The sequence below is a fragment of the Tyto alba genome, unplaced genomic scaffold (genome assembly GCF_018691265.1).
Source record: "Tyto alba isolate M040663 unplaced genomic scaffold, T.alba_DEE_v4.0 Super-Scaffold_41, whole genome shotgun sequence".
Classification (NCBI taxonomy): domain Eukaryota; kingdom Metazoa; phylum Chordata; class Aves; order Strigiformes; family Tytonidae; genus Tyto; species Tyto alba.
The window spans coordinates 22,172,453-22,184,999 of NW_024881317.1; the positions used below are offsets into that span (position 1 = coordinate 22,172,453).

The 12,547-nt window shown below is 44.6% G+C and overlaps 1 protein-coding gene across 4 annotated transcripts in view; it reads left to right on the top strand.

Moving 5' to 3' along the window:
* The window catches only part of NPTN (neuroplastin), a 58,238-nt gene extending 45,756 nt beyond the window's left edge, over positions 1-12,482 (top strand). For 2 of the 4 annotated variants that reach the window (XM_042804041.1, XM_042804044.1), the window contains 4 exons: positions 546-819; positions 10,992-11,013; positions 11,528-11,601; positions 12,037-12,482. In XM_042804041.1, coding sequence (XP_042659975.1) covers positions 546-819; positions 10,992-11,013; positions 11,528-11,588 — 357 coding nt within the window. In that variant the 3' untranslated portion in view covers positions 11,589-11,601; positions 12,037-12,482. Of the gene's footprint in view, positions 1-545; positions 820-10,991; positions 11,014-11,527 lie in introns of all 4 variants that reach the window. The other 2 variants (XM_042804043.1, XM_042804042.1) reach the window with 2 other exon arrangements.
* The last annotated feature ends 65 nt before the right edge of the window (positions 12,483-12,547 follow it).

Here is a 12,547-nt window from a genome sequence, read left to right on the forward strand (position 1 = left end):
TTTTTTTAAGCATAGCAAAGGAAAATTTTATTAGGGCTGTCATACCTTAAATGGTTAGAAAACGCTATCTAATGCGGTGTAGAATAATCTTAACTGATATGACTTTTCTTTCCTCCTCCCCCCTCCCCCCACTGAAATTGTCCCCTGCTAGGGAATGTGTCCTCTCTCCTGTTACTTGTTTCATCTTAGAGCTGTTGACTGGTGAAGGGAGTGTAAGGGTTTCTCTTGAAGCAGAACACCTAGACCATAAGGTGGTAGCTTACGTGATCGCAACCGCCGGCCTTTCACGGCCGATACTGTTTAAAGTAGGATGAGAATACAAATTGTCAGTTAAGCTGACATTTTTTGTTGTTTTGAAGCACAGCTCACTTCAGTAGGAGGTACAGAATAACACTATCAGTGGGCTTTTCTGTTGCATTAAGGAACCAGCCTCTTCGCAAGAATCCCTCAAATCTGTTCTCGTTGCCCTGACACAGAAATGCAGAGGCATCAGAACTTACTAAAGTTCTTTCCCTTTTCCCCTTCCACCTTTCTCCTTTTATCAGGACATCAACAACTCCTCTGGCAGATTCTTTATTTTAAATAAAGACAACTACACCGAGCTCAGCATCACAAACCTACAGATAAACGAGGATCCTGGCGAGTACCAGTGCAACGCAACCAACCAGGTCGGCTCTGTCTCGGTCACAACCATCCTCCGTGTCCGCAGCCACTTGGCTCCCCTCTGGCCCTTTTTGGGGATCTTGGCAGAAATCGTTATCCTCGTTGTCATCATAGTTGTCTATGAGAAAAGGAAGCGGCCGGATGAAGTCCCAGACGGTAAGTGTGCTCAAAGCCGCTTATAAGGAGGAAAAAAAAAAAAGGCAAAGCGAACTTTTGGAAGCAGAATGGAGTGGGGCTTTGTGGCAGAAGGATCGGTAGCCCAGTTCGTTCAGCTCTGAGCTCTTTGTTTTCTCACCTGTTCCCTCTCCGAACATTAAGCCCAGCGAATGCAGAGGGTCCAATTGCTGAGCAAAGTCCTAACGCTGGATTCCCCAAAGATCTCAGACTGTGGGGTGACGGGGTGGTTATTTCAATATCTTTAAAGCTTCTGTTGCACAAGGGGTCTAGCGTTCCCGTCTCTTTCCTGCTGTAGTAGCCCTGAGAAATCTTGCACGTCAGCCCGAAGGAGCGTAGGGCAGCACGGGGGGAAGAGTTGGAAACACTGCAATCAGCGATGGCACCCCCTCTTCCATGTGGCGTCTGGATTGGACACTGGGCAGGTTTTGTAAAGGGATCGGGACCACAGAGATGCTTCAAAAATAAAACATGTTTTCAATGTTAAAAGGGGGGGGGGGGGTAGGGCTCTTACTTAGGTGTATAACTGAATTTCTATTTAAGGAATGCTCTGGAAAATATATCTAATTGTAATAGCCACTGACTTATATTTTCTAAAGAACTGGTTTTTATTATCAGGTTTGATGGTAGCGCTGATTAGTTAAACTCTGGTCCACAAAAAAAAAGTAGCAACTGTTTCATCTTTGAGCTGCTTCTGCATACTTTCCTCTTTAAAAGGTGGGGGAAGGAAGGGGCAGTTTGAGGCTAAAATGAGTATTTGAAAGAACCACATTGAGAAACATGCGGCACCTGGCTGCTCACTACAGTGGTTATCAAGAAAACTATTCAAGGAATCCATGAGAAGCGGCAGGTGTGCCATCATGCTGCAGGAACATGATGCATCCAGGTGGTGGAGCCGGGTGCTTTAGGGCCGGTGGAGGGAGGGCAGCGTGCTGAGCCGGGACGGGAAGCACTGAATCATTCCTGTCCTCCTGGGTTGGACCAGCCCTCTCGCATGGTAGGTCGCTTCCCGGGGCAGCTGTGCTGTAGCTTGTGCAGCAAGGACGAGTTGTTGTCGAGCCGCACAAGGGATTGCTAACAGTGCAGCACGCTGAAAACAGAGGTGCTGAAACAGTGATCTGCTCGTGAAGGTTGGGCAAAACCAGCTTCATGGTTCCTGAGCTGTTGCAGAGAATGAAAAAAAAGAATAATCTTACGAAACAGAAAATAAATGTGAATGCTTTGAGAATGGCTGAGGCTTGGATCACTTCTGTAGCAGATCAAAACTGTCTTCAATAGTGCATACCTAGAGGAAACGAGCTTTTGACCTTAACCACTTGAGTAGCATTTACTAACTGCTTATAGAGCATGCATTGAGACTGGTCTAGGTGTGTATCCGACAAAATTTAAACTGTGTAGTGCATGTTCCTCTGCATAACTAACAGCTTCACGGTTGCTACGGGGTTTATACTGCCAGCAGTTTGCCCTCAGAGTGGCTCTCAACCAGCCCAGAAAACTTCAAAAAGGACAATTGCAACGTTCTCTTGCACAGCTCCCATGTTGCTATGCCTAACTTTGATGTCAGGATGGCCAGGGAGAATCTCATCTCTTTGGTGGCTTTTCGTAGCTCCCTGCGTTTTAGAATTTCATTTGATGAAGTTTCACAAGAATCAAAACAAGATACCAGATTGTAATTTGATATGTAAATATTCATTGCAAGCAGCCTCAAATGGACTCAATCTAATACAAATTTGCTTTGACTTGACCAGATTGCAACACAACCACGGTGTTAGTGCAATTAAGCGCATGCTGGAGGTGAAGAGTTCGCTACCTCTTTGTTTCAAAGGCTGAAGTTTTCCTGGCTGGTCTGGCTGCTCTTCAGATGCCTGAGGGATCCTGGCTCATCATCTCTGGTGGAGGTGTCCAAGATGATGAGCCAAGCAACTGAGGTTACTAAATTTGCTTGCTCGGTCTGCTATTATTTTAAAGGCAGCTAAGCTTGAGTCCTGGAGAGCGATGCACCTCTGTGGTGGACAAATGTTCTCTCTGTTCACTTTCTTGGAGAACAAAATCCAATACTGACTATCACAGTCAATAGCTGCGTGTGAGGTTTGCTGGGATGAAGGGACACAATCGGCACAGCAGCTTCTCAGCCAAAGGCCGACTTGAGTCCTACATTCCCTTGGATACTCCTGCATTTTCTGTAATGGCATTTGAAGCTTTCTGTGATACCGTGGTGGGAAACACCCTGTAAGCAGGGATATTTTACAAATGCATCTGTGAGAGATAGTTGATAGTCTGCTGATTTCCACACTTCGATGTTTTACTTAGGTTATTCTTAATTTTCTTATTTTTAAATACATTGTTACGAAATGCCAAAGTTAATGTTTTAATGCAATGGCATGCTTATAATTTGGAATTTAAATTCTGCTTCCAAAATCATACATCCGCCTCTGCATGCTGCAGTGAGCCGTAGCGGGTAACATCAGTGAGCCTGTAGCTGAGCCAGCAACTCATGCAGATATTAGTCTAAACACCATATTACTTAATATAAATATTATTTGGCAACAGCCGTGATCTCTCTCAACTATCGGCTGGTTTTCTGAATATTCTTTTTTTTTTTTAAAAAAGTATTGGTTTTGATGTGTTAAGCTTTAAGGACAAGAGTTGTGCTTGTGCCAGATCTTCACATGAAGCTGCTGCAGCAATGATTGAGGAGTTAGTGCCTCCTTGCTAGCAGGGTAAAAATCTGGTAGCCTTGTCAGCGGAGTAACCTCTCTGATGGCCCTTCTGGCTGGGATATGAATTTTGTCCTTGGCCCCCTCCAAATTTTTCCTTAGACACTGAGATTCCTTCATATTCCCCACCATCCCCCCCCCATCTTCCATGGCAGGGTAATTCTGGACCTTCCTTACTCACCAGATTTCGCTGATGTTCTTCCTTTGCTCAGGAGTAGCAGGCAGAAGCAGCCAGAAAACCCCAGCCACGTTTGAGGGCGAAGGGCCATTTTGCATCTTTCTTTGGGCCGCTGCCTTGGCGAATCCTTGCCACGTCCTCCTGCTGCAGGCTGGCTGTTGGGCAGATAAGGTGTCTGTACCGGTCACCAGCCTGAACGCCGGGGGTGCGAGCTTTGTACTTGTCATCTTGCCCCCCCACAGTGCTGCGGGGTGGCCCGTGGGGTGCCGCAGATGCCACCCGAGGGAGAGGTGTCTCCCGTGGTCAGTCAGGATTGCTTTCCCCTTGCGAATCCTCTGCCGTACCGGCTAATAATGTCTGTCCTGTCGAGAGGATCTCGAGAGTGAGGGTTTCTGCGTAGACCTAGTGCAGAGATGACTTCTTCAGGACACTTTAAGGGCTTTGGAGAAAAAACCAGGATGCTAAATGTGGTAAATTCCCCTGTATACGGAAGAACCAAAGCCTTTCTGAAGCTGAAGGAGCCGTTAAATCGACAGGCTAGAAGTACACCCGCAGCCCGTGCAGAGCCTGACTGCTGACAGGGGAGGATGAGATGCACTTGAGCTGCGTTTTATCTTGGGTCTTGCTGGGAGATGCTGGTGCCCTTGCTGAGCTCTCGCCTCCGGCGGTACCCAAGCGACATTGTTTCTAGGGTGGCTCTGTTAAGCCTACACGAGTTTCGGGCAGCCTTTCGGGGTGTGCTGCGTCCGTTCCCTCGGACGAACCCAGCCCAAGCTGAGCAGTGGAGCAGGATTGCTCCAGACCCTGCTGGTAACAGGCACGCTGAACCGGGATCCTTTTACCTTTCCCAGCTGTCCTAGCCTGCCTTCCCTGAGGTGCCACCTTCCAGAAACTGCTCTTCTTGCTGCTCTTTTTTCAGAACTGTATTGAACAATTTCGCATTGCCACATCTCCAAAGAGTCCTTCAATTCGACATAGCATAAGGTAGTGATACAGCAAATCCCAGGGGCCCCCCTGCTCCCCCCTGACTGCTGAGGAAGATGATGTTTCTCAGGGAAACCTCAGAAGTATATAAGCCTTTGATAAACCAGGTCAGTAATTTCAGTGTTGGCATTTGCAGTGCGCTTGTATACACGCAAGAGGATTTTTGTAAGAACTTCATAGAAAAGTGAGTGGTCTTACAGCTGCATCAGCCTAAAAAAAAAAATAAGGCTTGAGTGCTGTACCTTTATGGTGAGTCTAAACAAAGAAACGCCGAAAAGGACTTTTGATAACTGATGCTGAACAGAAGCACCCAGTTGCTAGTGGGGAATGTGACTGTTTGGAGAGAAACATTATCTCTGCCCCTGAAAGTGTCTGGGATGCTTTGCAGAGCGCTTGGGAACTCTACCTGGCCAGCCAAAATAAAGCCAGTTGAATTAATTCCCGTTCCCTTTCTCTCACCTCTGTGTTCCACAGGCTAAAAATCACCTGTCTTAGCGTGCCAACTACCTCATCTCTTGGCGGATGGGTAGAGTGACAGATAGCCGGTTAGCTTTGGAGCAGTTCTTCTCAATTTACTGTGTAGCTGTGGAGTGAAGCTGCTTAGGTTTCAGAGTTTGGGGGGGATGAAGGGCTGTGTGTTACAAGACACTTTCCCAACATATTTGCTGGCCTTAGGAGAGGCGTTACCTCTGTCCAGAAGCGCTGCCATGCTGGAAGAGCGAGGACACTCCTTTAACTTTGGCATTTCCTGACTGCAGTTTGCTTTTTTTGGTTTTGTTTTGGGTTGGGTTTGGGGTTTTTTTGGTGTGTTTTTTTTTTTTTTTTTTTTTTGCATGGACCTTGCTTTTTGCGTTTAGTTGAATTGCTTTTTATGCCACGGAACAGGGCTGCTCAGTAGCTCCTTCACTAATAATTCCTCCTTCCCATAATTGAGATTTGTAAGGTTATTTATTCTTTTACCTTTTTTTTTTTTTTTTTTTTTTATTTATTTATTTATTTCCCCCTGCTGCTGTAGAGCAGAAAAAGGAACTTTGCACCCGTGAAATCTGTATTTCCAGCAGCAATGGTGCACGGATGGCATTAGCAGATGCCCAGTGCAGGTTCTTGCTGTCGTGCCTGTGGCCGAGGGCCATTCTCATCCCCCGGGGAGGGGAGGTGACTGCAGGGAGTATCTCCAGTAACCTGCCCGCAGGGGCGACCCCTTGCATCCAAATTATGCGCTGGGAGGAGGAAGGGAGGGCAGATTGGGCTTGAATTCCTGCATCCTTTCAAAACGAGAGTTCTGACTGGCTTTACATGTGGTAAAGCGACACACAGATCACGTACCTTTTCCAGGGAGCGGCTAGGTTTTGTAAAATCCAGAGTGGGTGAATAACGTGGAGCTTCCAGTGGCTTTTGGTGATGAAAGCTGCATGAACGTTGGCATGTCAAGGCCAGAGACGCTGGCACATCACTGCATGTACGATGGGAAACGGTTTCAGCAGGGGACTGCTGATGCATTTTGCTCAGAATGCAAGTTGCTTGGACTTCCCTTGACACTAAAAGGAAGCAAATAGCTTTTTATTCCTCTGTGGTATAGCTTAAGCTGCTTATTTTTGATAGATTTAGGGATCAGCCATTGTGACCTGAATGTAGTATATCAAAGATTCCTAAAGAAAGTGGCTTTTCTGTCGTGGTTGGATCAAATAGCCTAAAACTAGCAGAGACGCTGTTTTAAAGGGTGTGTTCTGGGGTAAGTAGAAAGTAAAAACTTCTTGGCTACATTCCCGTGTGGGAATGTAAACAGTTTTTACTTTAAAATCCGCATTCGACATGATCTTTAGTTCAAAGCCATGAGGTGACTGGGTTATAACATGCCCTTTTTCATTCTCCCCTTCTCATTTCTCAGCTTAATACAAAGACTTTCCATAAATGTTCTTCTGCTCTGGCTCTGCAGAAGCACCATCCACATCCCCACATTCTTTCTAATACTCTTTTTTTTTTTTCTTGACTTACCCTGTTCCTGCTATTACTGTAAGTAACTTAAAGAAAAAAAATGTCTTCACTGAAACGGTTTATCTTGTAACATTTTTTTTTTTTTTTTCCCCCTCTATTACCTGCACCTTTCTCTCCCACACTTAAAATCCATCAAGGGGAGAAAATTGTCAGGCATATTGCAAGACTGTGTAGCTACCAGCTGTACCTAACAGCAAGCATCGTTATATCACAGTGGTAATTAATAGCCTGGCTCCTCCGGGCTTTTATATATTGATTTGTTAGGTGCCATTATAGGATCAGAATTCCTCCGGTCTGATGTAAGTAGCCTTGGCCAGAGAGTCTCTGTTACTGCGCTTGTGCCTTCATTCCATTTCAGTGCAACTGCTTTATTTTTATTGGTTTGCTTTAATGGAGCAAGACAAGCGTCTCCATTCCCCTCTTCTTCCCCCTCCCTCCAAAATATTCCTGTTCCTGAAGGCAGAGAGAAGAGCGTTGCTCCAAACCCGACGGGCATCGTGGTGGTAAATGCCGCCTGCGAATCTTTGCGTGCGGCCGAAGCCCCGACTGGTTAATGCAGGTGGTAATGCCTGTGTCCCTGCCAACTGCTGCCTTGTGGGGAAGCGTCCCGGGCCTGCGGGCCGCTTTGGGTGTTCCGACTGGAGCCTTTCAAATATTTTGAGTTAAGAACGGAAAAATGTATAAAAAATTTTAATTTTTTTTGACTCGGGCAAGCGCATCTAAATTCTTACAAATGTTCTGCCCAGAAGTTTTCGAGCTGCTATCACATTTTCTCTTCCCAGAAAGCAAAATCTTAAAACTAGCTTTTTAAATACAAAAATTCCCCAGCGGTCTCGGTAACAGTTCCAACAAATTGCTTTGCAGACCCTGGAAGTCGTTGCATTGTAACAGGACCCTGAAGCTGCCACAGATGCTGGCTTTTTCCTTTTGAGCCTCTCAACAGAAACTGCACCAGAGTTTCACTTTCATAATGTTCCAGTTCATGATTGATCTGTCAGGGCAGGTCTGAGGGTTGCCAGGAGCTGGCGGGAGAACCACTGCTGAAGGTGCTGGCCTCGGCTCCGCTCTGTGCAGGTTTCTGCCCGAGTTTTAAAGCACGAGCAGAACCGTAGAGACACTTTGGATGCAAGAATTTGAATCGTAGTACTGGAAGTACCTGCTAGTGTTTCATTTTTAACTTCCACCAGTCATAAGAAGCTACACAAGATTAATCGGATATTAAAAATAAATACTGTAGCTTTTCCAAAGGGGGTAAAAGAAACTGAGTAACGTCTAAAATGCCTTCTAAGTTAAGGCTGAAAGTAAATGGGGGGGGGGGGGGGGGGGGGGCACAAAACAGCTCCCTTCTCAGACTGCCAAAGCATGAGTTATGTTCCCAGACAGTTAATACAAGTGGAGGAGCTAAAGCAAATCTGTTTGTCATCATCTTGCAATTTTAATGTCCATGGAAGGACCGATTCCACGTTACACGATGTGTTAAGACAGCAGCAGTTCCTCAGAAATGCGCTATATCAGGCCAACACCAAGCAGATAATCACTGTACCCACAAGAAAGTCTTGGCTGGGTGGGGATTTTTTTTTTTTTTTTTTTTTTTAAAAACCTTGTATTATATAAACAACGGGGGGTTTGGAGTCTGCAGATCCCCTCCAAATTAAAAAGGAAATTCCTGCGAAAGGAGGGGCTTAATGTGGTCAATTATAAAATTACAGCTCAGCGGGCAGCGTTTCGGGAGCCCCGCGGTGCACACTGGAATGAAGCAGCACACTGGGAGGATGTTTTCTGTGGCCATAGGTCTGACACACTACCAGAGACAATCGGTTACTAGAGCAGGTCTTCTGGCATAAAGGTTTTGAGTTATATTGATATTTGTCGGTTACTATGACTTCTTTTTTTTTTTTTTTTTTTCCCCCCCTTCAATTGCATCATACCCTTAAAAATACGGTGGTAAGTGAGAGATCTGCATGCTTTGGAGTTTGTTTAATCTCCGCTTCAGTCTATACAATGCACAAGTCATAATGTTAACACTTTTTCTTAAAACTTCTTCATTCACGTTCACAACTAATTTGGATTTCAGTTTGCTGTTTTTAATCTTTATTTAGTCTAATTTTGTACTTCTTTTTCTGTTGTTCTGTTGCCCCCCCTGATTTCGCTACGGTTTCGGTCTTTGTCTGTACTGTGCTGGGGATGCTTTTCCAGCAGTGAAATGGCTGACCAGGGTAGGAATGCGCAGAGAAATCTTCCGCACTCATTATCTCCGTTCAGGTTATAGATGGGAACGAGCTGAGGGGTGGAGAGCCACCACGTAACCCTAAGTATTCAAATAGCTATTTTTTTTTTTTTGTTGGATCATTGTTAGGAAAACACCTGATGGCAGCCTTTATAAATGTGAAGCTTTTTTTTTCTTTTTTAAACATGCAAACCTACTTATCCAAAAGAGGCACCGAACTATTTTAACAGAGAAGGAAAACCGGTTATTTTAGAGCAAGAGAGAGCTTGTATCTTAACAGTGCAGTTTGCTATCGCTGAAGTCCAGCCAAACAAACTCTCAAAGATGTCGATTTTGCTTGCTAGAAAGCTGAGGTAACCGGGTCTCAAAGCAGAGTGGCATCGGTAGCAGTGCTGGGGGGGGGGGGCCGGGGGCAGCGAGGGGCTTGCTGTCTGTCCGGGGCTCGTCCCAGCCAGCGTGCGAGTGCGAAGCGCAGCCTGCTTGAAGGTCTTTTGGGAATCAAAAGATGTTTATGGAAGGAAGTGCTAGATTCACTCTACTGTGCTTTGTGTTTCAGTACCTGATGTGTCTCTGTATATCTCCACTGTATATACAACAGCACATTGATGTCTGGTTGTCCTTACTAGTCCTAGTTCTCTGTATCTTGTCCGATAGTGTACTGTTGCTGGTAATGGACTTCTGTGGACACTGGTGTGTCGCTAGTGTGTTATTTTGGCTGTAAAGCTCTTGGTTTGTGGTTAGTTCTTTATTTTTTTGAAATATTTTTTTGTCCCGGTCACTGTCTGTGCTAGCGGTGGCTTTGCCTATCCGTTGCCTCGAAGGTTCGGGTGGAGTAATGTCCCCTCTGACCGACATTACTCCTAGCGTGTGCTCATGCGGATGCCTACACTGTTAAGACCGTAATTTCCATAACTGCTTCATGTGCACTAAGCACCCTTGTGGAATCCTGCTGAGAGTTTCTTAAAGACTTCAGTGAAAAAAAAAAAAAAAAAAAAAAAAATATCCCTCTGGCATGAGGTGGGAACGGCAACTGTCGAGTGCCAAAAACAGCAGGTCCTGAATTGGTCCCCCCCAAAATACTCGTACAGGAGCGTTAACTTTCTGGATTGATTTTTGTACTGCTGTTTAAATGCACTTCTGTCTTCTGTACTGCAGCCTGGGAGCAAAACAAGGTGTTCTGTAATTCAAAAAAAAAAAAAAAAAAAAAAAAAATGCTCAATTGGTCATGAAAGAGCTAATGTGAAACATTGCGCATTGGCAGATTTATTTTTTTTTTTTTTCCAATTCTTAAAAGAGAATAGTTTTGCCAAGAGACACAGGCAGAGCAGTGCTGTCAGTCTTCTGTAGCTGAAGTCTGTTGTGTCTGGAGGTATTACAACACCCCCACCTTCTCCTGGTGTTTTGAGCCCCGTGCTCTGTCGCACGCGTGCACAATGCTGCTATCCAAGGACTCCATCTGGGTACTTGAATCAAGTATTGCACCTTCAACCTCCTCCTGACCTGGCCCGTTCTAATTAGACGTTGAGAAAAATGGATTCTAGAGAGGTTGTATCATCCCTGGGGGAAGATGAGCACGTGGTGTATATACCCTGTTGTGTATATACCAGTAATTACCCATCAGCAGTTGAAGAATGGCTTTAAAAAAAAAAAAAAAAATTAAAAAAAAAAAAAAAAGCGCAAGAAAACAACCAGCAGGATTTTACAACTGAAACGTTGGTTTGTCTTCTCATCTATTTTTTATGAGATTGAACCACTGGAACTTGGGGACAAGATGAGTCTGACCATATTGCAACAATCTGTCCGCTACAGTTGCAGTTCTTCATGACAAGCATTCAAAGTGTTAACTAAAACCATTGAAGCAACATACCTGCCATTAAAACTTGAATCCAGAAAAATAACTCCATGAACCTTTGCACTACCAAGTGGAATGGCCTTTAATGCTGTAGATAGATGGGTTTGCTGTTTGCAGTTTGGCTGGCGTACGGTGCAAAGACTGACTCTCTTCTTTCCTTCCCTTGTCTTTCCCTGGATCGTGTCGGAATTCTTGCTGCAGATGATGAACCAGCTGGGCCAATGTAAGTGCATTTTTTAAGAAAAAAAAAAAAAAATGTTACTGAGCTTAATCTGAGGGTTTATGGGAGTTTACATAGGATTGATATGACGTGTGACATGACTGCTGGTAGCGTGGACCCTTTGGTTTGTGGTTTGTCAGCACTGGAGCAAAGAAAAGTGGGGTCTGCAGGGTCCTTGCTAGGAAAAAAAAAATATTGCTGAAGGGACCTGCGGTCTGCCTGACTGGCTGGTGTGGCTGATCTGATAATACTGCTCACAGGTATCATAAGCAAAATCAAAAAGCTTCTTCAGCTGTAAAAAGGAAGCAGTAAAACTAGGAAGCAAACGGCAGGCGTAGGGGGTGAACTGCACTGGGCAAGAAGGTGGCAAGGTTCAAGTCTAGAAGTTGTGTTGGTGCTCAGCCACTTAAGAGCAGGAAGAATGAAACGCTGTTTAACTGATTGTGTGCAGACGTTTTTTCCTGTGTTGTGATTGACTTCGTTTGCGTCTTTTTTTTTAATTCTTTTCTTTCTGCAGGAAAACCAATTCTACAAACAATCATAAAGATAAAAACTTACGCCAGAGAAACACAAATTAAAAATGCTTATCATGTAAGTATGACTCGCACACGTCTCCGAAACGGTCAGGCTAAAGTCCTCCTTGTTCTGTGGTGGTTGGGGTGCGTAAAGAGAACTTGTTCCACGGGTTAAGAAGGTCCCAGCTGCTCGGGGGAGGGCACTACCCTTCCTGCCACGCTCCAGAGGGCACTGGGGGTTATCAAAAGATTTTTGTCATAAAATACGCAGGTAGCTTAATGATCCAGTAGCTGTCCAACTCTACGTAATGGCTGCGATTGCTAATAAAAAAGAAACCCAAACCCTTCCTCGGTCAGTCTTTAAAACCTGGAAGCTCACCTTGGTGGGAAGCCTGTGTCTTCGTTTAAAACCCGAACGGAAGTTAAGCGCTTTGATTGCACGCTGTTACGGCACGCGATGTTGAAAATGCTGCCAGGCATTGACTAGCACCTTTTCTCATTTCTTTTTTAGAGCTTTAAGTTTCTGAGAGACTGATGGCAATATGACCTGCTAAATTTAAGGGTTGGAACTCTTGGTTCTAGAACTCCAGTTCTGTCTGACTTTTTTTTTTTTTTTTTCTTTTTCCTTTTCAAGTGAGCAACAATATGACTGTCTAAAGCATGCCTTATTTAGCCTCTCCTGTAAGGATGACCTAGCCAGATAAATCTTAATAATGCTTCAGTGTAGAAGGTGTAAACTATTTTGGGCTTGATGTGCTGTGAATGTTGCTTTTTTTTTCTTTCTTTCTTTTTTTTTTTTTTTTTTTTTGTCCTTAATCTATTTAAACATTAGTATTAGTAAGTCTGTTCACGCATGCGCCATTTTTTACTTCCTGTAGCTGTTAAAATTGGCAAAGCTCTAAAACGCACTGCTGCCATCTAGTGATACTTTTTGTAAAGTACAGCAAAACTTAAAAATATATACAGTATATATTTATATTTGGGGGGAGGGGGAAAACCAAACTACAGTAATTGTGTTTCAT